The sequence below is a fragment of the Pseudophryne corroboree genome, chromosome 8 (genome assembly GCF_028390025.1).
Source record: "Pseudophryne corroboree isolate aPseCor3 chromosome 8, aPseCor3.hap2, whole genome shotgun sequence".
NCBI classification, from domain to species: domain Eukaryota; kingdom Metazoa; phylum Chordata; class Amphibia; order Anura; family Myobatrachidae; genus Pseudophryne; species Pseudophryne corroboree.
The window spans coordinates 18,133,335-18,160,494 of record NC_086451.1 but is presented as its reverse complement, the minus strand read 5'-3'; the positions used below and the strand labels follow the sequence as shown (position 1 = coordinate 18,160,494).

General features: G+C 48.5%; 1 protein-coding gene across 6 annotated transcripts in view; it reads left to right on the top strand.

The window, feature by feature from the left end:
- TTLL11 (tubulin tyrosine ligase like 11) overlaps positions 1-27,160 on the top strand; it is a 604,411-nt gene that overhangs the window by 257,975 nt on the left and 319,276 nt on the right. For 5 of the 6 annotated variants that reach the window (XR_010182918.1, XR_010182917.1, XM_063935976.1 and 2 more), the window contains one exon: positions 10,498-10,752. Coding sequence is in view for 4 of the 6 variants with exons in the window: in XM_063935976.1 (XP_063792046.1) it covers positions 10,498-10,752 (255 nt within the window). In the remaining 2 variants the exon portion in view is untranslated. Of the gene's footprint in view, positions 1-10,497; positions 10,753-23,063; positions 23,649-27,160 lie in introns of those variants that run through there. The other variant, XM_063935974.1, reaches the window with a different exon arrangement.

Genomic DNA, 27,160 nt, shown 5'->3' with positions numbered 1-27,160 from the left:
GGTGGGGGGGGAGGGGCAGGGTTGCAGCGGGTGAGGGAGGTGCGGGGGGTGCTGCAGGTGTGGGAGCTACGGGTAGGGGCGGGAGTGCCGCAGTGGGAGCGGATGTGGGGGATGCGTTGGGTGCCGCAGGGGGGGGCATCGGGTGTTGGTGCTGTGGGTGAGGGAGGGGGCAGAGTGCCACAGGTGGTGCGGGTGTTGGTGCTGCGGGTGGGGGAGGGGGTGGAGTGCCACGGGTGGTGGGTGGATGCGGTGGGTGTCGCTGGTAGGTGGCGCGGGTGTTGGTGCTGCGGGTGGGGGTGAGGGTGGGAGTGCCGCGGGTGGGGTGCGAATGCGGTTGGTTGCCGCGGGTGTTGGTGCTATGGGTGGGGGAGGGGGCGGGAGTTCCGCGGGTGGGTGGCGCGGGTGTTTGTGCTCTGGGTGGGGGAGGGGGCGGGAGTGCCGTGGGTGGATGCGGCGGGTGTTTGTGCTACGGGTGGGGGAGGGGGCAGGAGCAGTGGCGCCACAACGTGGGTGCAGGGGGTGCGGGCCGCACCCGGGTGTTACCCCCTGAGGGGTGACACCAAAGTGCCGGCTCCTGCTCAGTGACAGGAGCTGGATGCTGCAACCCGGCTCCTGTCACAGCGCAGAAGCCAGCACTGCAGATTCAGCAGTGTCCGGGAGAAGGCCGTATCTACCGACCCACAATGTGCCGAAAACGGGGGTCGGGACGTGAAGCCACGCCCCCTACTGCGAAGCCACGCCCCCCTTTCCACCCGCGACCGCACCGGGTGTTATAACAGTAAGTGACGCCTCTGAGCGGGAGTGCCGCGGATGTTGGTGCTGCGGGAGGGGGAGAGGGCGGGAGTGCCGCGGGTGGGGGGCAGATGCGGGTGGTTGCCGCGGGTGGGAGGGGGAGTGAGAGCAGCTGCCAGTGCTCAGCATGTCCCCCTGAACTCTGCAGCAGCCGCTAGTCTGTGAGGCGGGTAGTGTGAGTTCCGCTCACAGTCAGCGGCTGCTCTGTCACCAGAGAGAGTTTACGGGGAGAAGGGAGACAGGGGACTGGGCGGAGATAGGGAGGGGACTGGGCGGAGATGGGGAGGGGACTGTTCCTGGCCAGATCTGTGCCTGTGACTCCGCCCAGCGTTAGAGGGCCAGGCACAGACAAGGCAAATATATAGGAGATATATATATATATATATATATATATATATATAGTTCTACACAGTATATATTGTTTTTGTATTTTTTACTGTGTATTTCAGTCACCTCATACTGCTTTAATCCTCTGTTTGTGCCCTGTACTTACTGTCACATAACTCAGGGGGTTATTTGCAGGGATTGTGTTTGTCTGGCTATATTGTACTGTTACGCTCTAAGGCTACATTCCATATAATGTCTGCTACACAGGGCGGGACATCCGCGGGCACTTCTGCATCATGCAGTGCTGGCACCGCATATTTACCTGAGGGGGAAGTTTTAGCTGAGGGTTCAGGCACTGGATGCCATATACCTTCCAGTTAGCCCGCAGCACCGGTGGCCAATCAGGACCCACCATGGGCAGCGTTCTCAAGTATGCTGAATATGCTTGTGACACGTCTTACTCCCCCTGTAGGCCCTCCTGTGCCATTACAGCCACATATTGTCCCTGTAGTTAATCCGCCTTGGGCGGACACTCTGTCTACCCAGTTACAACAACTAAATTAATCTTTGGTTAGACAAAAGTTTTCCTCTCACCCCTCTGGGGCCAAGGGGTCATCTAAGTGGGCCATTTCTTCCTCACAAGCCACTAACATTTCAGATAATTCTTCTGATGAGGATGGGGAATATACTGATCCGTCAGACACTGATACAGTCGCTTCTTATGAGGAATCTACAACCCAGGTTGTTGATCCTGACCTAGTGGAGGCTATTAAGCTGATTGTCCAAATAAATGATGAGATTGAGTCCACTACTGCATCTAAGAAACCTGATAAGTTCAAACGTCAGAAGGTTACTAAAGTAGTCTTACCACATTCTGACCATTTAATTGACATACGTCAGGAATCCTGGTCACCTCCAGGGAAGAAACTTTCCCTGCCTAAAAAGATGTTAGCTCATTATCCTATCCCTGCAGAGTTGAGTGGGAAACTCCACCGCCGGTGGACTCTCATGTCGCCCTTCTTGTGGTGTCATCTACTCTGCCTGTCACCACTGTCACCTCACTGAAGGAACCGACTGATAAGCGTGTGGAGGGTTGCCTGAAGTCTATTTATTCCCTTACAGGTGCTGTACATAGACCTACTATGGCAGCCTCCTGGGCTGTGAAAGGCATTGAAGCATGGGTTCAGGCAATTGAGGATGAGCTGCCTCAGGATTTTTCTGACACTGCCAGACAATATCTGTCTTATATTACCACAGCCTCCCACTATATTCAGGAGGCGGCCTCTGAGGCAGGTGTTATGGCGGCCAAGGTGTCTACTACGTCTATCCTGGCTCGCCGAATTCTGTTGTTAAGGTCCTGGAAGGTGGACCTGGACTCCAAAAAGATTTTGGAGGTGCTCCCTTTTAAGGGAGACATCCTTTTTGGGGAGGATCTGAACAAGATTGCGACTGACTTGGCGACTACTAAGACTGCGTTTCTCCCAAGTACTAATCCTTCTGCTCCAAAGGCTAAGAGTATCACTTTTCGTTCCTTTCGACCTCCAGGGAAAGCAAAAGGTCAGACGTACCCGAGACAGGTTCATGCTTCCAAAACCACTAAGCCCAAACCTAAACAATCCTGGGCCGCCCGTTAGCCTGCTTCCAAACAAGACAAGCCTGCTGCATGATGGGGCGGGCCTCCCCCTGGGGGGCCCCAGGGTGGGAGGCCGACTTCTGCAGTTCACCCAGGCCTGGTTAAAGACCACTTCAGACGCCTGGGTGCCGGAAGTTGTCTCTCATGGGTACGTAATCTCTTTCAAGAAACGTCCCCCTCGCCAGTTCTATTCAACGGTTTTCCCTTCGGATCCATTGAGAGCACAAGCTATACACTTGGTTGTGCAATCCCTCCTGGACACAGGAGTGGTAGTGCTGGTACCTCTGTACCAGGGAGGCAGGGGATACTATTTGACCCTGTTTCTAGTTCCGAAGCCAAATGGGTCCTTCCGGCCTATAATCAACCTCAAATCATTGAACAAATTTGTGAGAGTGTTCAAATTCCATATGGAAACTCTGCGCTCTATTGTACTGGCCATTGAACCTGAAGACTATATGGTATCCTTGGATATACAGGATGCTTACCTGCATATACCTATTGCCATATCGCATCAGCAATATCTGCGATTTGCTATTGGCAACCTACATTATCAATTCCAGGCTCTACCATTTGGACTGGCCACGGCCCCTCGGATCTTCACCAAGGTTATGGCCGTGATGACGGCCCTTCTCTGCCGTCAGGGAATCAGGATCCTGCCGTATCTGGACGACTTGCTGATCCTGGCGTACTCCCAAGATATTCTCCTCAGACATCTGGAACTGACGGGCCAACTCCTACAAGCCCATGGGTGGCTCATCAACTGGAAAAAGTTCTCGCTGGTCCCTGCTCGGAGCATGGTGCACCTGAGGACACTGCTGGATACACACAGCCATAGATTTTCTGTCTCCAGAGAAAGTCCTGAAACTTCAGGACAGGATCAGACACTTCCTCTCTCGCCCAAGAGTGTCGATACACTAGGCTATGCAAGTACTAGGCCTCATGGTGTCGGCTTTCGTCATGGTAGAGTATGTTCAATTTCATTCCCGCCCTCTGCAGAGGTTAATCCTTTCCAAGTGGGACGGCCTGCCTCATCGGATCAAGTCTCAAATGATCTCATTGACTCCAGAGGTTCATCTATCTCTGAGCTGGTGGCTACAGGACCAACTTTTGAGCAGGGGCCGTCCCTTCTGGATTTCCAATTGGGTCCTCCTGACAACGAGGTTGGGGCGCAGTGTTGGAGCAGCACTCTCTCCAGGGTCGGTGGACCAGGGAGGAATCTCTCCCCCCGATAAACATTCTGGAATTGCGGGCAGTGTTCAGTGCGTTGACACTTGCCCGGCCTCTGGTACAGAACAGGCCTGTTCAAGTACAATCAGACAGTACCACCATGGTGGCGTACATAAATCTTCAAGGCGGCACCCGAAGCCGCATGGCAATGCTGGAATTGTCAAAAATCCTTTGTTGTGTGGAACGCCATCTGCCAGTAATATTGTCTGTGTTCATTCCGGGAGTCTTCAACTGGGAAGCGGATTTCCTCCGTCGTAAGGACGTGCACGTCGGAGAGTGGAGTCTTCATCCGGAAGTTTTTCAACTCCTAGTGGACAAGGGGGGCCTACCAGCTGTAGACCTGATGACGTCTCGACACAATCACAAGGTTCCGGTCTTTGGATCAAGGATAAGGGATCCTCAAGCAGCGTTCATGGACGCACTGGCAATTCCATGGAACTTTCGGTGCCATACGTGTTCCCTCCAGTGTCACTTCTGCCCAGGGTAATACGGAAGTTCAAGCAAGGAGGTATACTACCTCTAGTCGCTCCAGCGTGGCCGTCTATCGAGCGAGCATCCTCTTCTACTTCCTCAGAGCCCAGACCTCCTCGTTCAGGGCCCTTGTGTCTACCCGGACCTGGCCAGAGTGGCTTTGATGGCGTGGCTCTTGAGGCTTCACTCCTGAGGGCCAAAGGATTCTCCGAGGCGGTTATTCAAACTATGTTGAAGGCCCGCAAACCGGCTTCTGCACAGAATTATTACAGGGTTTGGAATTCTTACCTAGTGTGTTGCTAAGAATTATGATGCATACACGTTCAGAACTTCCAGACTTTTGGCTTTTCTGCAACAAGGCCTAGACTTAGGCCTTCGTCTGGCCTCCCTCAAGCTTCATATCTCTGCCTAGTTGGTGTGGTTTCAGAGAAAAATGGCATCTATTCCTGACGTTCATACTTTCACTCGGTGTTTTACGGATTCAGCCTCCCTATGCCCCTCCTGTGGCTCCATGGGATCTGTCTGTTGTTTTGAATGCCCTACAAGAGTCTCGATTTAAACCTCTTGAGTCTGTGGACCTTAAATGCCTTACTTTTAAGGTTGTGTTTCTGCTGGCTATTGCCTCTGCTAGGAGGGTGTCAGACTTAGGCGCTTTGTCCTGTCGTCCACCCTTTTTAATTTTTCACTGTGACTGGGCTGTTCCCCCCCCCCCCCCCCCCCCGTTATCTAAGTAAGGTGGTGTCATCTTTCCTTCTTAACCAAGAGATTGTGGTTCCGGATTTTATCTCTTCTGGTTTGTCCTCCAAAGAACGGTCTTTGGATGTGATACGGGCTCTCTGTATATACTTGGAGAGGACTCACTCTATCAGGAGGTCAGATACCCTTTTTGTACTGTTTGGTTTTCACAAACGTGGCTGGCCTACGAATAAGCAGACCTTGGCCAGATGGATTAGAATGGTGATTGCACAAGCCTATGCGCAGGCTGGACTCCCAGCTCTTGCTGCTCTCAAAGCCCATTCTACCCAGTCTATTGGACCTTCTTGGGCGGTCCGCCGAGGCGTGTCCACTGATCAATTGTGTAAGGCGGCTACGTGGTCCTCAGTGAACACGTTCATTAGGTTCTATGCCTTTGATACTTCCGCCTCCCAGGATGCTTCCTTTGGACGCCGGGTTCTTGTGCCTGCTACAGTGCGTCCCCTCCCATGAGGAACTGCTTTAGGACATTCCCGATGTTATTCCCTGTGGGATACCAGTGTACCCCACTGCAGAAAAGGAGATTTATGGTAAGACTTATCATTGTTAAATCTCTTTCTGCGAGGTACACTGGATTCCACAGGGCGCCCACCCTGACACACTTAGCTTCTTTGTGTTGGTATGGCATTAGCCGCTGGTACCTTCTCCTGCCGTAAGAATGTGGTTCTATGTGGCTAACATCTTCTCTCTCTCTTACCTGCTACTGCATTGGACTGGTTAACTAAACTGAGCTCCAGTGCCTGGAGGCGGGGCAATAGAGAAGGTCGTGCAGTGCATCCTGGGAACAGTCAAAGCTTAACCCTGTTGGTGCCTTGGATCAAGATCCAACTCTACACCCCGATGTATTACCTGTGGAATCCAGTGTACCTCGCAGAAAGAGATTTAACTATGGTAAGTCTACCATAAATCTCCTTTTCACATAAGAAAAGAAGTACCTTAAGTATATATGTGAAGACCACCACCAGTCTCATTAGTATGCAGGATATAGACGTCCCTATATTACATTATAGGCTGGCGATGGGCTACAGTAGTTGCATGTGGATAAATATAATACATTACAAGATAGGAAATAATTTTGGGAGGTTGGGTCTGTTATATACATAGGGGGTCATTCCGAGTTGATTGCTCGCTAGCAGTTTTTAGCAGCCGTGCAAACGCTATGCCGCCGCCCACTGGGAGTGTATTTTAGCTTAACAGAAGTGCAAAGTTTTTATCGCAGAGTGCCTGCAAAAAATTTGTGTGTAGTTTCAGAGTAGCTCAAAACCTACTCAGCACTTGTGATCACTTCAGACTATTCCGTTCCGGATTTGACGTCACACACCCGCCCAGCACTCGCCCAGCCACGCCTGCGTTTTCCCTGGCACACCTGCGTTTTTCCAAACACTCCCTGAAAAATGTTAGTTGCCACCCAGAAACGCCCTCTTCCTGTCAATCACTCTGCGGCAAGCAGAGCGACTGAAATGCATCGCTAGACCCTGTGTGAAACTGCATCGCCCGTTGTGCCCTACATCGCGAGTGCGCATTGCGCAACATACGTATGCGCAGAAGTGCCGTTTTTAGCCTGATCGCTGCGCTGCGAACAAATGCAGCTAGCGATCAACTCGGAATGACCCCCATAGAGCAGTTCATGTATGTTTCATTAATAGGTTTGATAATTTGGTGATACGCTGGACCTAGCATCAGGAGTAAATCCTAGCGACTCGCAGATGCCGTATCTGTGCAGACTGACCCTCACCGCTACTATATGCCTGTGGTAACCTACGGTGATAAGGCTAATGACTGATAATGATATGTCCAGAGGAAGGGATCAGTCCGTCCCATAGTATTATATTCAGACGTCAGTGTTTGTACAATATTCCGCTTACTGTCAGTCATTCTGTGTGTAAATGAAGAATCGGGCGACTCGCCCCTGAAGCAGCCCTGCGCCCTATCTTTAGTATGTACGGCCGTTCTGTGTTTGTGCAGAATTAGTATTTGGTTTTGGGTTTTTTATTACTTTGTTTTATACAAACAACCAAAGGAAATTGAAAAGGTGGATGTGGATGAATAATGTTGACATTGCGGTTTGTTTCGTAAACAAGATAATATTCCATGAAAAAAGGATTTTACTGCGGCGCCAGGATCTGTGCATCAGAGTTCTATTTAGTGGCGTATCTATAATGTGCCCCCGTTGCATATACCTACCTGCCCATCGGACCATCTTGCTGACCGCCGACACGGCGATAATTCTTCAGACATATGGCGCCAGGTCCATATACCAGAGCACAATGCCGGCCTATGGCACGTACGCAGAAGATTCTAGCACAGTCTTTGTGCATTTCTGTGTATGCAAGGCGCCATTTGTAACTATTACTTCAAAGTACCCGATTCTATTCAAGACAAAAGGAGCACCTAAGCATTTTAGAGTATTGCTAATACTGTATGTTTCATACTAATAACAATAAAGTGGTTTATCCTGATGAACTGTTTTCTGAGGCTGATATTGTATATCTTTGTATCCACCCCCTAATCTGGGCATACACTGTACAATTATCCGGCAGACCATCTGTCCAATCTGGCTGGTTGGAATAAAAATCTGGTAATGTATGGGAGCAAATGACAATCGACTATGTGCTCCCAAACTCTGGAGAACAGACAAAGTCCGTGATTTAACCAATTTCTCTGAACAACCGGTTTTGTCCATTTTCCAGTGTCCGGGAGCAAATGTTGATTGTCATTTGTTCCCATACATCACCAGATTTTCCTTCCAACCCGTCAAATTGGACAGATGGTCTGCTAGATAATTGTATAGTCCGCAGGGGTGGCCAACCAGTCAGAGACAAAGAGCCCAAAACATTTGTTAGGTACGTCAAAGAGCCGGCATTGAGCCGAATGCGTGCATGCAAAAATGGGGTGTGGCCTTTTGCCTGATAGGCCACGCCCCTGGTAAAATAAATACAGTGAAAAAGCCAGATCCAACATAAAATACATTGAAAAAGCCACTTCCACATAAAATAATTGTAAAAGCCAGATTCACGTAAAATATATTGAAAAAGACGGATTCACATGATACACTTCAGCTCCCCCATGTGTCACTTCAGCCAGCACCCTCTTGTCACTTCAACCAGCACCATCCTGTCACTTCAACCAGCACCCTCCTGTCACTTCAGCCAGCACCCTCCTGTCACTTCAACCAGCACCCTCCTGTCACTTCAGCCAGCACCCTGCTGTGTCACTCCAGCCAGCTCCCCCATATGTCACTCCAATCAGCACCCTTCTGTGTCACTCCAACCAGCACCCTCCTGTCACTTCAGCCAGCACCCTGCTGTGTCACTCCAGCCAGCACCCTCCTGTGTCACTCCAGCCAGCACCCTCTTGTGTCACTCCAGCCAGCACCCTCCTGTGTCACTCCAGCCAGCACCCTGCTGTGTCACTCCAGCCAGCACCCTGCTGTGTCACTCCAGCCAGCAGCCTGCTGTGTCACCCCAGCCAGCACCCTCCTGTGTCACTCCAACCAGCACCCTGCTGTGTCAATCCAACCAGCACCCTACTCTGTCACTCCATGCAGCACCCGGCTGTGTCACTCCAGCCAGCACCCTGCTGTGTCACTTTAGCCAGCACCTGGCTGTGTCACTCCAGCCAGCTCCCTCCTGTGTCACTCCAGCCAGCACCCTGCTGTGTCAATCCAACCAGCACCCTACTCTGTCACTCCATGCAGCACCCGGCTGTGTCACTCCAGCCAGCACCCTGCTGTGTCACTTTAGCCAGCACCCTGCTGTGTCACTCCAGCCAGCACCCTGCTGTGTCACTCCAGCCACCACCCTCCTGTTACTTCAGCCAGCACCCTGCTGTGTCACTCCAGCCACCACCCTCCTGTCACTTCAGCCAGCACCCTGCTGTGTCACTCCAACCAGATGCCCCATATGTCACTTCAGCTTCCCCTAACTTGCTGGTGGGTGTCTCATCTCTAGTATCTGGCTCCATCAGTTCTAAGACCCCGTAGTGCTGCTGCATGTCTTTCTGGAGTGCGGTGGTTACCGAATCTGTTGTGGTCATGTGACTTTGTGTTTTAGGAGCTACATTTGAAGAAAGAAAGAGCTGCATGTGGCTCAAGAACCACTGGTTGGCCTCCGCTGGTGTAGTGTATGTCCAAATTAAGGGCTGCATTCTCCCGCAGGAGTTTCAATGGCTATTAGCATGTGGGAACGTGTCCCACTCCTTTTAAACAAAGGAGGTCTGCATACACCAGAGGTTCCCAAACGCGGTTCTTAAGGCACCCCAATAGTCCAGGTTTTACGTTAATCCATGCTTGGCCACAGGTGACTTAATTAGCACCTCAGTCACTTTGATTCAACCATCTGTCCTAAACCATGGATATTCCTAACACCTGGACTGTTTAGGTGCCTTGAGGAACGCGTTTTGGAACCTCTGGCATACACGGTTTTCCGTACCCTGATGATCTACTGTTGTTCTGCTTTGTATCTTCAAGTCTATAACTGACGTGTTATGTGCGCTGTCTTTACTGGTCAGTTCTGGTAGAAATTGGCGCTGTACCACTTTTACAATCCCGCAAAACGTAGAGCTGCTCATTTCTCACACTTCCAGTATATCGCTTTCACACCGTGGGCGGGATGTACTAAGCCCTGAAAAGTGATCATTTCACTGTGATAAATGACCAACCAATCAGCTCCTAACTACCATGTCACAGGCTGGGTTTGAAAAATGTCAGTTAGGAGCTGATTGGCTGGTACTTTATCACAGTGAAATTATCACTTTTCAAGGTTTAGTACATCCTGCTAGCCTGTGTGGTAGTTGTGTGTGGTTTGCAAGGTCGACCACTATTGGTCGACAGTAAGTAGGTCGACAGGGACTCTAGGGCGATATGTACTAGGTCGACACGACAGAGGGTCGACATGAGTTTTTGCACTTTTTTTGGTGTTGTTTTCTCTGTACAGTGACCGAGAACCCCAATTAGTGCACCGCGTCCCCTCGCTTCGCTCGCCATGCTTCGGGCAAGGTTACCGTTCCCAATTGTAGTCCACGTGGATCGTAAAGTATGAAAAAGTCCCAAAATTTTTTTCTCCAAAAATGTGAAAAACTCATGTCGACCTTTTGTCGTGTCAACCTAGAAACCATGTCGACCTACTTACTGTCGACCAATAGTGGTCGACCTAGACAGTGTCGACCTAAGTGTGATAGGCCTAGAGACCGGATACCGCGGTAGTTACGCCACGTCAGTCTGATTGCAGCAAATAGAGGCCGTTTAGCTATAAAATAGCCCAGTTTTTCCTAAAGCGCTTTCTCCCTGCCCGCAGGCCTCACCCGCCGGACAGCGGGCAGAACAGGAAGACTGATCTGCATACAGGAGCCACAGAGCTGGCAGAGTCGGATGGCAGTAACAGCCCAGTAAGCAACCTGTCGTCTCTATGCCTCAAACAAGTCTTTCCAAAGTACTCCAAGCAGTTTACTCACCTGCGAGTGGCGGAGCGAATTGCAGCCCTGTTTATCCGATTCCTGGGGGTGAAAGGAAGCATGAAGATGGGCCCCACAGGATTCCGAACCTTTATAAGGTGGGTGATTTCTCTCCTGATACGCAGACATCGCTGTTGAGTATTGTAACGTTGACCGTACTGGCATTGCCATATCTCGGTCAAAGGCCACCACTGCCTAACAGGAGTTATATGTAGCAGTCCTCTATAGCTACATCATTTCCTGACCCTGTGTCATGGCAGCTTCCAATCTGTGAGATAGCAGAGGGGTTCCCAGGATCTGTATGACCCGCTGCACAGTACCACTTCTCTTATCGGTAGCTGTTCTTATTCTGTATAAAGATAACTGCACAGTAACACCACTCTTATTCTCCTTTCTGTATTGTATACTGGATGTGACTCCAAGGGGTACATTTACTAAAGCTTGTAAAAATGAAAAGTGGTGTTGCCTTAGCAACCAATCAAATTCTGTCTATCGTTTCTTTATTGCATCCTAGAAAATGCTAGCCAGACTCTAATTGACGCTTTTCATTTTTAGAAGCTTTAGTAAATGTACCCCTCAGTATCTGTTTTATATATATATATATATATATATATATATATATACACACTGCTCAAAAATATAAAGGGAACACTAAAATTACACATCCTAGATCTGAATGAATGAAATGAATGTGCTGACAACAAAATCACACAAAAATTATCAATGGAAATCAAATTTATTATTAACCCATGGAGGTCTGGATTTGGAGTCACCCTCAAAATTAAAGTGGAAAAACACACTACAGGCTGATCCAACTTTGATGTAATGTCCTTAAAACAAGTCAAAATGAGGCTCAGTAGTGTGTGTGGCCTCCACGTGCCTGTATGACCTCCCTACAACGCCTGGGCATGCTCCTGATGAGGTGGCGGATGGTCTCCTGAGGGATCTCCTCCCAGACCTGGACTAAAGCATCCGCCAACTCCTGGACAGTCTGTGGTGCAACGTGGTGTTGGTGGATGGAGCGAGACATGATGTCCCAGATGTGCTCAATTGGATTCAGGTCTGGGGAACGGGCGGGCCAGTCCATAGCATCAATGCCTTCGTCTTGCAGGAACTGCTGACACGCTCCAGCCACATGAGGTCTAGCATTGTTTTGCATTAGGAGGAACCCAGGGCCAACCGCACCAGCATATGGTCTCACAAGGGATCTGAGGATCTCATCTCGGTACCTAATGGCAGTCAGGCTGCCTCTGGCGAGCACATGGAGGGCTGTGCGGCCCCCCAAAGAAATGCCACCCCACACCATTACTGACCCACTGCCAAAGCAGTCATGCTGGAGGATGTTGCAGGCAGCAGAACGTTCTCCTTGGCGTCTCCAGACTCTGTCACGTCGGTCACATGTGCTCAGTGAGAACCTGCTTTCATCTGTAAAGAGCACAGGGCGCCAGTGTCGAATTTGCCAATCTTGGTGTTCTCTGGCAAATGCCAAACGTCCTGCACGGTGTTGGGTTGTAAGCACAACCCCCACCTGTGGACGTCGGGTCCTCATACCACCCTCATGGAGTTTGGTTCTGATCGTTTGAGTAGACACATGCACATTTGTGGCTTGCTGGAGGTCATTTTGCAGGGCTCTGGCAGTGCTCCTCCTGTTCCTCCTTGCAGAAAGGTGGAGGTAGCGGTCCTGCTGCTGGGTTGTTGCCCTCCTACGGCCTCCTCCACGTCTCCTGATGTACTGGCCTGTCTCCTGGTAGCGCCTCCATGCTCTGGACACTACGCTGACATACACAGCAAACCTTCTTGCCACAGCTCGCATTGATGTGCCATCCTGGATGAGCTGCACTACCTGAGCCACTTGTGTGGGTTGTAGGGAGGTCATACAGGCACGTGGAGGCCACACACACTACTGAGCCTCATTTTTACTTGTTTTAAGGACATTACATCAAAGTTGGATCAGCCTGTAGTGTGTTTTTCCACTTTAATTTTGAGGGTGACTCCAAATCCAGACCTCCATGGGTTAATAAATGTGATTTCCATTGATAATTTTTGTGTGATTTTGTTGTCAGCACATTCAACTATGTAAAGAACAAAGTATTTAATAAGAATATTTAATTCATTCAGATCTAGGATGTGTTATTTTAGTGTTCCCTTTATTTTTTTGAGCAGTATATATATATATATATATATATATATATATATGTACTGTAGGCCTGCCATAATATCCCTTTAATCTGGGACACCTATGATCTACAAGGGTTCTGTGGCTAATTACAACCAGGAGAAATGCAGGCTTCAATTTTGCCAGCCACAAAACCTGCGTAAATTACAGGTGTCCGGGATTATTGGATTTTATGACAGGCCTAAGGTAAGAATGCAGACAACTCCCTATACAGCAAGATACAGTATGGGAAAGGGGTAGGATGAGCCTGGAACCAGAGTGTTTCCTACTCACAACCTGGGGTCACATACTGTATGTGGCCTCGCCACACAATAAGTCTGAAAAGCATTCATCACTGCGACACAGGAGAGGACAAAGGCATAGTAATCCTAACGGACACACTTCTGGTAAAAGGCTATGTAGGACCTGATGGCGGAGGTCTGCACTTTCCACCCCCCTGCACTTCCCCAGAGAGCCGCAGCAAATGACTGTAGACATTGGGGCTAATTCAGACCTGATCGCTCGCTAGCTGTTTTTTTGCAGTCCTGCGTTCACATAGTCGCCGGCCACTGGGGAGTGTATTTTAGCTTTGCAAGTGTGCGATCGCATGTGCAGCCGAGCAGTACAAACAGATTTTGTGCAGTTTCTGAGTTGGCCATGACTTACTCAGCCGCTGCGATCACTTCAGCCTGTCCGGGACCGGAATTGACGTCAGACACCCGCCCTGCAAACGCTTGGGAATGCCTGCGTTTTACCAACCAGTCCCAGAAAACAGTCAGTTGACACCCACAAACGCCCTCTTCCTGTCAGTCACCTTGCGATCGCCCGCGCGAATGGATTCTTCGCACAAACCCATCGCACCGATCCGCTTTGTACCTGTGCGACGCGCGACTGCACATTGCGGTGCATATGCATGCGCAGTTCTGACCTGATCGAAGCGCTGCACAAAACGCTAGCGAGCAATCAGGTCTGAATGACCCCCATTGATGGGAATGTAGACGTTAATCCCGGGACATGAATACATGAAGCAGTATCTGTACTATACGCTGATTACAGTGAAATATCTCATTGCCCTGTAAATCAAGTGGCCATACAGAATTACTGTATATACTTCTAATGGTGAATGAATGTACCCAGGGGACGCAAAAGAACAATCACTTTGGGTGATTGGAAATCAGTCCGTGTTGTACTTAACCACACCGAACTCACACAAGCGGGCTGTATTGTAGGCACAGAGTAGCGTTTTCTGGAGCCACCAACACCTCCCGTATATGTGCTCAAATTCAGCAAGCAATCATCACTTCAGGACAGCTTTGGAGCGGGGATCCAGGCAGAATATATTGACGTTCCTAAGCGGTTTCTCCTTCAATGTAAGCGGAAGGTTTCACCAGAGAGTGCGTGCAGTCTCCCACACTGTTTCTCGTGATCAGCAATCCCCAGGGTTTACGAGGTTGAGTATAGCGCTAAGCCACACAGCACCAGCGGCTAGTGCCCTCACTCCGCCCCCAGTCTACTCGGGGTCCAGCGCAGCACAGCCGAACGGAAAGCTGTCCTGCATACTCCCCTGCATACCATCTCCTGCAACTCCTGCATCTCCGACTCTCCTGCCTATGGATTACTTCCTCCCACTCCTACCTCCAAGATTTTTCACGTGCTGCACCACTTCTCTGGAATTCCCTACCTCTCCCCCTCATACTCTCCACCTCTCTACAAAACTTTAAACGGGCTCTCAAGACCCACTTCTTCATCAAACCAAGCCAAATCTCATCCTAACCCTCTGTTCCACGCTCTCTATGTACCCCATCTGTCTCACCCCTGTCTGTCTACCCCTCCCCTTTAGAATGTAAGCTCTCACGAGCAGGGCCCTCTTCCCTCATGTGCTTATCCTTTCTTACTTTAATAATCCTCAACTGCCCAAATCCAGCAGTCTTCTGCCACCTGATACTTATTCCAGTGTCATCTGCTGATGTAACTATGTTTATTTACCCTGTACTTGTCCTATACTGTCGTCAACTGTAAGTTGCTGTTTTCCGGTTTGATTATTTTATATACTGTAATTGGGCGCTGCGGAACCCTTGTGGCGCCATATAAATAAAGGATAATAATAATAAATAATAATAACTTGCATATCACCACTCTTTGCATCACCCAGAAGTGATCTATTACTGCAAAGCACCACCTTGGAGCAGCAAAACACCGCTACTTACTATTACCGCACTTCAAAGCACTGACGCACAGCTATCGGAACCATTAGTGTATACTAGAGCAGAGTGATTCAGTGATACAATACTGTAAATGATGTTTCTGTTGTGAAACCTTGTATTATAAATATGATCTGTGCCTATGTATAGTGAATAAATTGAGATTTTGTATACTGTAGGTGCATAGTCAAAGCGATTGTTCTTTTGCACCCCCTGGGTAAATTCAGTGACCGTTTGAAGTATAGGTATATATAGCTTTGGGCAATACAGGTTTGCTAGCTGGGGTGCTGTAATATAAACAGTGGCTGTTTTATTTCCACGAGACGGTGGCGTACATTGCGCACGGATAATTGTTTCTTTTCACTTATAATTACTATATAACCTGACCAGCTCTATTGTAAGACCTTTGTGGGGACATTTCCTGCCATACTGAACCTGTAGCTCAGAAACCAGCCAATTATTACTTGATTTTATAATATAAATGACTTTTTTAAAGACCCTTATTTAATTTGTGCGTGTTTTTAATCCACTTTTACAATATTTGCAGTATTCCTGGGTATAAAATACTGTTTTCCGTGTGTTCTGTAATAAAGGAGACTGCTTCCAGAGTGAAAGGTTTCTGGAGTTAATTTGTGTCACCCTATTAATTTAATTGCATTCATGTAAATTTAGTGAAAGGAAACCGCGAGACACATTATGTAATGTTGAGGTACCTAGCTGTGTACGGCAATCACAATGGTCGATGGATCCCGAGAGATTTTTTCCTCTTAATTACGGCTGACACATGTTTACTTCTATCCAATTATAAATAGGAAATAGCCGCATAATCCACCTCTGTTTACTCTTCCCTCGGTCTGTTTCTTGGACTCGGCGACAATGTTCTGCAGATAAATTTATGTAAATCCCATTCTCAGATGGATTTGTTTTTTTTATCGTTATCAGAAAAATAAATAGGAGAGCAATTGCCCAATTTCCCCGTCTGTTTTCCTGTAAAAGTCACATTTTACTCTGTCTGTTTCCCTGGTAACTTTTCAGGGGCTGTTGTCTTATTAGTTATTTTTTTTAAGGATTCTGAAAAGAGATTATCTTACACTTAAAGCTGCAATACCACCTAGCACCGAGTTACGACACCAAGGAGTCTATGTACTAAGCTTTGGAGAAAGATAAAGTAGGCGGAGATAAAATATTAACCAACCGACTCCTAGCAGGTCCTGCAGGAGGCGCTTTGGCCAATCAGCAGAGCAAGGGGAGGAAACATGGGCGAATGTTCAATGGGGGCAGGGTACATGGGGGGGGACAGACATAATATGCCTACAACAAGACAACCCATCTCCATATGTGCGCTAAACCATCTCTCAGTAACCGCCCAGGGACACCATCTCTCAGTAACCGCCCAGGGACACCATCTCTCAGTAACCGTCCAGGGACACCATCTCTCAGTAACCGCCCAGGGACACCATCTCTCAGTAACCGCCCAGGGACACCATCTCTCAGTAACCGCCCAGGGACACCATCTCTCAGTAACCGCCCAGGGACACCATCTCTCAGTAACCGCCCAGGGACACCATCTCTCAGTAACCGCCCAGGCACACCATCTCTCAGTAACCGCCCAGGGACACCATCTCTCAGTAACCGCCCAGGGACACCATCTCTCAGTAACCTCCCAGGGACACCATCTCTTAGTAACCACCCAAGGACACCATCTCTCAGTAACCGCCCAAGGACATCATCTCTCAGTAACTACCCAGGGACACCATCTCTCAGTAACCGCCCAGGGACACCATCTCTCAGTAACCGCCCAGGGACACCATCTCTCAGTAACCGCCCAGGGACACCATCTCTCAGTAACCGCCCAGGGACACCATCTCTCAGTAACTGCCCAGGGACACCATCTCTTAGTAACTGCCCAGGGACACCATCTCTCTGTAACCGCCCAGGGACACCATCTCTCAGTAACCGCCCAGGGACACCATCTCTCAGTAACCGCCCAGGGACACCATCTCTCAGTAACCGCCCAGGGACACCATCTCTCAGTAACCGCCCAGGGACACCATCTCTTAGTAACTGCCCAGGCACACCATCTCTCAGTAACCGCCCAGGGACACCATCTCTCAGTAACCGCCCAGGGACACCATCTCTCAGTAACCGCCCAGGGACACCATCTCTCAGTAACCGCCCAGGAACACCATCTCTCAGTAACCGCCCAAGAACACCATCTCTCAGTAACCGCCCAGGGACACCATCTCTCAGTAACCGCCCAGGGACACCATCTCTCAGTAACCGCCCAAGGACACCATCTCTCAGTAACCGCCCAGGGACACCATCTCTCAGTAACCGCCCAGGGACACCATCTCTCAGTAACCGCCCAGGGACACCATCTCTCAGTAACCGCCCAGGGACACCATGTCTCAGTAACCGCCCAGGGACACCATCTCTCAGTAACCACCCAGGGACACCATCTCTCAGTAACCGCCCAGGGACACCATCTCTCAGTAACCGCCTACGAACACCATCTCTCAGTAACCGCCCAGGGACACCATCTCTCTGTAACCGCCCAGGGACACCATCTCTCAGTAACCGCCTACGAACACCATCTCTCAGTAACCGCCCAGGGACACCATCTCTCAGTAACCGCCCAGGGACACCATCTCTCAGTAACCGCCCAGGGACACCATCTCTCAGTAACCGCCCAGGAACACCATCTCTCAGTAACCGCCCAGGAACACCATCTCTCTGTAACCGCCCAGGGACACCATCTCTCAGTAACCGCCCAAGGACACCATCTCTCAGTAACCGCCCAGGAACACCATCTCTCAGTAACCGCCCAGGAACACCATCTCTCAGTAACCGCCCAGGGACACCATCTCTCAGTAACCGCCCAGGGACACCATCTCTCAGTAACCGCCCAGGGACACCATCTCTCCGTAACCGCCCAGGGACACCATCTCTCAGTAACCTCCCAGGGACACCATCTCTTAGTAACCACCCAAGGACACCATCTCTCAGTAACCGCCCAAGGACATCATCTCTCAGTAACTACCCAGGGACACCATCTCTCAGTAACCGCCCAGGGACACCATCTCTCAGTAACCGCCCAGGGACACCATCTCTCAGTAACCGCCCAGGGACACCATCTCTCAGTAACCGCCCAGGGACACCATCTCTCAGTAACCGCCCAGGAACACCATCTCTCAGTAACCGACCAGGAACACCATCTCTCAGTAACCGCCCAGGGACACCATCTCTCAGTAACCACCCAGGGACACCATCTCTCAGTAACCGCCCAAGGACACCATCTCTCAGTAACCGCCCAGGGACACCATCTTTCAGTAACCGCCCAGGGACACCATCTCTCAGTAACCGCCCAGGGACACCATCTCTCAGTAACCGCCCAGGGACACCATCTCTCAGTAACCGCCCAGGGACACCATGTCAGGGACACCATCTCTCAGTAACCGCCCAGGGACACCTACTTGCAATACACTTCGTGCGTGCGCCTGAAAACGGAACTGCGACTGACACAGTTGGTAGCCTTGCGCAGGGCGGCTTAGATGCATGCGCAGAAGCAACAAATAATCGCTGCACAGCGCCAGTGTGTACACCCCTAACCACTATGCGACCCTTTAGGACACATCCCTGGGCAAGCCCAATGCAGGTGGCAGAATCTCATTGTCGTATGGTACGCCCCTGCACTGCTATGTACCCCTCCTGCCACCTCGTTGCATTGGGCACATCACACGTAACCAGACCACAAAGCAGCGCCTAATCTTCCGTGCATCACATCGCATCAGGCTGCCTATACGTGACGCTGTCTTACAGGATGTTCTAGCTTGCGACCTTGGCAGATAACAATGCCGCTTCCACTTCTAGTAATGAAAAAAGAATATGCAGAGAACATCGGTGCTTAGTGCAGAATAACTATCACAAGAGAGAAAAGCAAATAATACGCTGGGGGAATAGAAGCAAAGACTTATGAAGGGGAGAAACCAAATAAAACATTTTTCCATTGCAGAATGATTTCTTTTTTTTTAGCAGTGGCATTTCTCCCTGTAATTGTTCCTTCTGTTCTAATGTGGAGAAATGTGTTCTTATAAGATTTATCTCTGACCACACGTCCTGGACTTATACGTGAAGGCTTGGGGCGTGACCTACATGAGGATAAATGCCATTTTGCACGACTATTGTTATAAGTGACCCCATGGTGCACGGTCATGAGAACCAACACATCTGGACTCAGTTCTTTTGTTCCTATTTGGGAGCACAATCCTATTTTCATCTCTTCTATCTAACCCATTTTGTCTCCTCTCGCTCCCTCCTTGGACCTCGGATGGTTATGTCAGAGGGTCACTTTTGACAGCACCTCCTCCTTGACCTCTCTGCTGCTTTCCACACAATCAAGCCACCTCACATCATAGACACCTTTTGTCCATCATGGCACGATTCTCTCCTGGTTCACCGCCTACTCTCCAGAAGTTACTCTATGTTTTTCCACTTCCTCTCCCACTCCCCTATCTGATGAGGTCACTAAGGCTTCTTGTCTCGCTCATCATCTTTTTTCCCTTTATACCCCATCTCTCTATAAACTGATGCACTCCTTTGGCTACCTCTTCCAGCTCTATGCAGATGACATCCATAGCTACCTGTCCTCCTCTGGCCTTTCTCCTTCTCTTTTATCCTGTGTGTCCGATTGTGTAGGGCAGTGATTTTCAACCTTTTTTTACTAGCGGCACACCGAACAATGGCCCTCATTCCGAGTTGTTCGCTCGGTATTTTTCATCGCATCGCAATGAAAATCCGCTTAGTACGCATGCGCAATGTTCGCACTGCGACTGCGCCAAGTAACTTTGCTATGTAGAAAGTAATTTTACTCACGGCTTTTTCATCGCTCCGGCGATCGTAATGTGATTGACAGGAAATGGGTGTTACTGGGCGGAAACACGGCGTTTCAGGGGCGTGTGGCTGAAAACGCTACCGTTTCCGGAAAAAACGCAGGAGTGGCCGGAGAAACGGTGGGAGTGCCTGGGCGAACGCTGGGTGTGTTTGTGACGTCAAACAGGAACGACAAGCACTGAACTGATCGCACAGGCAGAGTAAGTCTGAAGCTACTCTGAAACTGCTAAGTAGTTAGTAATCGCAATATTGCGAATACATCGGTCGCAATTTTAAGAAGCTAAGATTCACTCCCAGTAGGCGGCGGCTTAGCGTGTGTAACTCTGCTAAATTCGCCTTGCGACCGATCAACTCGGAATGAGGGCCAATATTTTTTAAATTGCCAAGGCACACCATCAGTTCCCCACAGAAAAAAACATAAAAAACACATTGACCCTCATAGTAAAAAAAAAAAATCCACACATACAGTGGCCTACACAGAAAAAACACATTGCTCCCCACATAAATCATATTGCTCCCTACATAAATCCTACTGCTCCTCACATGAATTATTCACATTGCTCCCCCCATAAATCCATAAATCCTTATTCTCCCCACATAAATCCTATTGTTGCCCACAGGAGAAAAAAAACAACAACAAATATTAGCCCCTACCGGTCAGCTGTCCTCCTCCCTGTCCCTCAGTGGCCGGGATTGTTCATAGTGGAGTGCTGCGAATACTGAGCAGCGGGCGGTCGGGCAGGTGTGGATGTGGGTGGGCAAGGAAAGCTGTGTATGCAGGCAGGAACTGGAAGATGTGTGTGCAGGCGGGTGGTGAGACGCACGACTGATCCTCTAAGAAGAGCCCGGGCCAACAGTTCACTAGGAAGGTGCAGGAAGCTGCTCTGGCTCCGTGGCACACCTTGCAACTGGTCGTGGCACACTAGTGTGCCACGGCACACTGGTTGAAAAAGCTTGGTGTAGGGCATCCGGGCAGCTCTACACTATCTCCTGCTGTTAATCCTGCCCCTCACGTAGCGTCACTAGTTGGGGGTCAGGGCAGGCAAAGGGCGTCAGGGAGCCCTACTATGCTGCTGCCAAAGTGTCCGCTTTATCTCACACATCCAGTCCCTTGTACTTTCATGTCACATCCCCCTAGGAAACATTCTCAGTGTTCTTGCCCTGTCTCCTTCAGATCGTTACCAAAACCTCAAAATTCTCTTTATTTTTGCATCAATTGCTACAACCCCCTGCTCTTTGTACAGCCCCTCGCCTATGTATCCTCACTGCAATCCATCCCAAATAACATGGGGAGGCTGGTTCTCACCTCTCACTGCCCACATCTGCTGAACCACTCTGCAAATCCGCCTTTAGCTCCATAACACAATGTAAGCTCCTCCCCTTGTAAATGTCTGACCTTGCCTCTCTCAAACCCCGCCTCTTCACTATCGCCATCCTACACACAGATGCTGATACTGCTGCTTGTGGTTGTCCTGCCAGCTATAGCCACAATCTCCACTGTGAGTCCCACTAGCTGCTATTACCCCTGCACCTCCCTCTGCGGTGTAAGCTCTCACAGGCAGGGCCCTCTCTACCTTGTCTTGTTTGGCGTTAACCTCTTATGTATTTGTTCTGTTTTCACTTGTCATTTGTTTCTTGAATATTTGTTATACCAATAATCCAGTGTTGCAGGGTTATATGACGCCTACAAACACACGGTGATGATGATAATGTACGAGGTCCGCAAATGTTCTTTGTTATTGACATCTTTCAAATTGCCAAAAATAGACGAAAACTAGTGCTGGCCTTTATTATTTAATGACTTCTGGGGTTTCCTATATTGATAGCTTCTGAGAATCTGTAAACCCAAGTAATTTAAAAGTTCATACACCTGGTCTCCAGAAAGTCAATATCAGCTGTTGGAATCGATGAAGCTCTTCTCGTCCACTAATCTTTCCTTGACTATGTTTTCAAATTGATTAAATTAAGACAAGGCTGCTCTTCACTAGGAAGAATGATGGATTTCTTGCCTTTTGGGTTTTATTTTTCTATTTCAAGATATTTGTATTTCACTTATAAGTCGTCAAACCAGGTAAAGGAAACGTAAACGTTATATAGAAGTCATTCAGATTAGCATACACAGTTTGGTGAAAAATGAGGCTAATTCAGACCTGATCGGTGCTGTGCGCATATCAGACAGCCAACGGCTGTCTTAGCCCTGCGATCGCCTCTGTCTAATTGACAGGCAGAGGCGGTCGCTGGGCGGGAGGGGGCCGGCCGGCGGCGTATAGCCGCCGTCAAGGGGGCGCAGTCCGGGCAACGCAGGCGTTTCCGGACCGTTGGGGGGGGGGGGGGGGCCGCGGCGGCTGCGTGACGTCACATGCAGCCGCTGCGACCCAGGCTGCGACGAGTAGCTCCCTGCCAGTGTGCAGGAGCTGCGGCTGGGAGCTACTCCTGCAGTACAAAAGCATCGCCACTGTGCGATGCTTTTGTACTTGTGCGGGGGGGGGGGGGGGGGGTCGGCCCTGACATGCGGGGCGGACTAGCCCTGTGCTGACGTCCCCACGTATGTAAATTTAGCACATCTACGATCAGGTCTGAATCACCCCCAATGTGCAGTAAAACTCATCATTTCTATATAACGTCTGTTCTCAATTATCTGACCAGGGTGGTGGGAAACCTCTTTGACATCTGCCCTCAATCCACTGTAATGATGGCGAAACGCGTTCTATCAAACCTGTCTCAGTTGCTCTGCTGCAGAGATGGGTTTGAACTCCATTTCAGTTTAATATTCCCTAAGATGTTACTCTGTGCTTTAAGGAGCTGCCCAGGGGTTTATCTCTGTTATGAATATATTAGACCGAGTTTGACATCTTTACTTAATGTGCTTTAAAAGAAGTATTTAATCAAACTTCAGATGAACTCGGCAGGAGGGCTGGTGTTTTATAAAGTGGGTCTGAATGCACCCAGTCAGACCCAATGCCCATTGATATGAAACTCTGCCTCATTTTGCAGCTCTCGTCTGACCTGCACATAAAGAGGTAATAAAGCGTTTATTTAGCCTTGTTCCTTCTAATCAGCATCACTGCAAAGCAGAGCGGACTGTGTGAATGGCAACGAGAAGCCGCATGAATTATTCAGCCTGTGCCGAGCTTCACACAACAATCTTCTCTTTCATTTACAGACCTTTCAAACATCTGAGTTGGGTCAGCTGAAAATGATGGAACAAGACCCAGCGCGGAGCGTTATGCATTAGACATTCAGAGGATTGTCACCATAAAGGGTTTACATGCAGCACTGAAATCGCTGGAAGTTCCTTGGCCACAGACTTTGGGGTTGAGCAGCCATATTGAAGATCAGTAGTCACCGGTGCCTAATGGAAAAAGCGCTTGCGTAGAATTTAGCCCATTCCGGTCTAGAACCTTCTAGTTGAGTGAACTGTACAGTAACCACTCCAACAATTTATACCGCAATTGTTAAATTTAAACATGGAGTAGGTGACAATGAAAAAAAATGTAAATAAAATAAATTATATATATATAGACAAAGGAGTTCTCTTTAACCGCGCTGACTTCCATTACTTAAGCTGCACCTTTAAAGTAACCCCCTGCTAGAGGAGGTTAAAACAACGAATAGATACAGATACTGTAGATGCCTTAGATCGCTAATACGGGTTGAGTATCCCATATCCAAATATTCCGAAATATGGAATTTTTCGAGTGAGATAGTGAAACCTTTGTTTTCTGATGGCTTAATGTACACAAACTTTGTTCAATACACAAAGTTATTAAATATATTGTATTAAATGACCTTCAGGCTATGTGTATAAGTTGTATATGAAACATAAATGGATTGTGTGTATGTACACAAACTTTGTTTAATGCGCAAAGTTATTAAGAATATTGGCTAAAATGACCTTCAGGCTATGTGTATAAGTTGTATATGAAACATAAATGTATTCTGCACTTAGACTTAGGTCCCATCGCCATGATCTATCATTATGGTATGCGATTATTTCAAAATACGGAAATATCCGATATCCAAAATACCTCTGGTCCCAAGCGTTTTGGATATGGGATACTCAACCTGTATAGTGTATTGTATATAATTATTGATAAACTTTTTGCAAATGGTCTCTCAATGTTCCAGTATTAAAATACAATGATCAGGAAACTACCATCACATTGGATACCTGAAAATTTATTTCTGGTATAAAAACAGAGGTATTAAAATACGTTATTTTTAAAACATAATACAAATAGCGCATATCATACAGCATACATAGTAACATTCATAACTTGTCTATGTCAAAAGGGTGCGTTGTTGGGCTGGCTCACTCCTAATAAATAAATAATGTCGCACAAATCCGAGAAGTGTTGCTTTATTATACTTGACATTTTAATATTGTCGTTTTTCAGCTGCGGTCACTTCAAAAACCAGTTGATGTAGTTAAGCATTTGTTGTAGAATAGACGGTCCCGGCTGAGCGAGCGTTATTGTATTTGTGCATTTGGAAGCTGTCAGCAAAGGGAGCGCAATCCATATACAGCGTCCCCTGAATGCTCCTAATTGCTCTGATCTCGATGGAAGGGGTCAGGAGAACCGTGGATCACTAGATCTGTAATATTCTCCTCTGCAGTGCCGCCGTCTAATAATGTGCATCAGAGGATGTGCAGAGAATTCTCATCCACAGCGCTGACTGGGTAATATATTCTACGCGTTTCGCTGCCATATTCCCCAGGGAGCACAGCATGTACACATCAGTATATGATAAATACACTTACATTCATATTAGGGAATACATGTACGTAATAAGTAGAGAAAAGGGAAACACTATGCAGGTAAGGTTAGAATGGATAATATAGTGATCAGTAATGAGTTGGTGATTTTATGAGAAACCTGGTACAACTTTGAGACCAATGAGCATTAAACTACCATTAATTACATCAACACCTACCGGTGTCTTACAGGAGATCTGCATAAGCTATATATAAGGTATATAAGTAATCTTGCGCCTGAATTCAAATGCTATATATCAAATATAAGCCTAAACCTTAAAGTTAATATTGTAGAACAGAACAATAACATTAAACAATGTAAAAAATGTACTTTAATATAAATCTTCACTTTGCCCTCACCTGGACCTTCCTGCTTTTAAGTTACACTATATGTCCAATTGGTTAAGGCTTATAAACCTAATAGTCTACCAGTAATGTTTGTGGGCTAAATTACCATGCTCAGTGTTTAAGAATGCCAGTATTCATTCTTGCATGACTTCCACTATATTACCCACCACTGGGCCCCCTAAAAAGGCTTGGTTTCTAGGTGCTTCGTGCCTGCCCCACCCCACTGTCAGTGCCCCTGTGCTAGCCTAGCCACTGTACTTCAGAGAACATTCTGTCTGCGGAGAGGTGGATACTGTTCCTAGTGCTGCAGCTGTACAAATGAGAGGACATCGAGCTGTCCTTATTAAACATGTACTGACAGTGAGGGGACATAGAGCTGTCCTTATTACACGTGTACTGACAGTGACAGGACATCGAGCTGTCCTCATTACACGTGTCCTGACAGTGACAGGACATCGAGCTGTCCTCATTACACGTGTCCTGACAGTGACAGGACATCGAGCTGTCCTCATTACACGTGTCCTGACAGTGAGGGGACATAGAGCTGTCCTTATTACACGTGTACTGACAGTGAGGGGACATAGAGCTGTCCTTATTACACGTGTACTGACAGTGAGGGGACATAGAGCTGTCCTTATTACACGTGTACTGACAGTGAGGGGACATTGAGCTGTCCTTATTACACGTGTCCTGACAGTGAGGGGACATAGAGCTGTACTCATTACACGTGTACTGACAGTGAGGGGACATAGAGCTATCCTTATTACACGTGTACTGACAGTGAGGGGACATAGAGCTGTCCTTATTACACGTGTACTGACAGTGAGGGGACATTAAGCTGTCCTTATTACACGTGTACTGACAGTGAGGGGACATAGAGCTATCCTTATTACACATGTACTGACAGTGACAGGACATCAAGCTGTCCTTATTACACGTGTCCTGACAGTGAGGGGACATAGAGCTGTCCTTATTACACGTGTCCTGACAGTGAGGGGACATAGAGCTGTCCTTATTACACGTGTCCTGACAGTGAGGGGACACATAGAGCTGTACTCATTACACGTGTCCTGACAGTGAGGGGACATAGAGCTGTCCTTATTACACGTGTCCTGACAGTGAGGGGACATAGAGCTGTCCTTATTACACATGTACTGACAGTGACAGGACATCAAGCTGTCCTTATTACACGTGTCCTGACAGTGAGGGGACATAGAGCTGTCCTTATTACACGTGTCCTGACAGTGAGGGGACATAGAGCTGTCCTTATTACACGTGTCCTGACAGTGAGGGGACACATAGAGCTGTACTCATTACACGTGTCCTGACAGTGAGGGGACATAGAGCTGTCCTTATTACACGTGTCCTGACAGTGAGGGGACATAGAGCTGTCCTTATTACACATGTACTGACAGTGACAGGACATCGAGCTGTCCTTATTACACGTGTCCTGACAGTGAGGGGACATAGAGCTGTCCTTATTACACGTGTCCTGACAGTGAGGGGACATAGAGCTGTCCTTATTACACATGTACTGACAGTGACAGGACATCGAGCTGTCCTTATTACACATGTACTGACAGTGACAGGACATCGAGCTGTCCTTATTACACGTGTCCTGACAGTGAGGGGACATAGAGCTGTCCTTATTACACATGTCCTGACAGTGAGGGGACATAGAGCTGTCCTTATTACACGTGTCCTGACAGTGAGGGGACATAGAGCTGTCCTCATTAAACGTGTCCTGACAGTGACAGGACATCGAGCTGTCCTTATTACACATGTCCTGACAGTGAGGGGACATAGAGCTGTCCTTATTACACATGTCCTGACAGTGAGGGGACATAGAGCTGTCCTTATTACACGTGTCCTGACAGTGAGGGGACATAGAGCTGTCCTTATTACACGTGTCCTGACAGTGAGGGGACATAGAGCTGTCCTTATTACACGTGTCCTGACAGTGAGGGGACATAGAGCTGTCCTTATTACACGTGTCCTGACAGTGAGGGGACATAGAGCTGTCCTTATTACACGTGTCCTGACAGAGAGGGGACATAGAGCTGTCCTTATTACACATGTCCTGACAGTGAGGGGACATAGAGCTGTCCTAATTACACGTGTCCTGACAGTGAGGGGACATAGAGCTGTCCTAATTA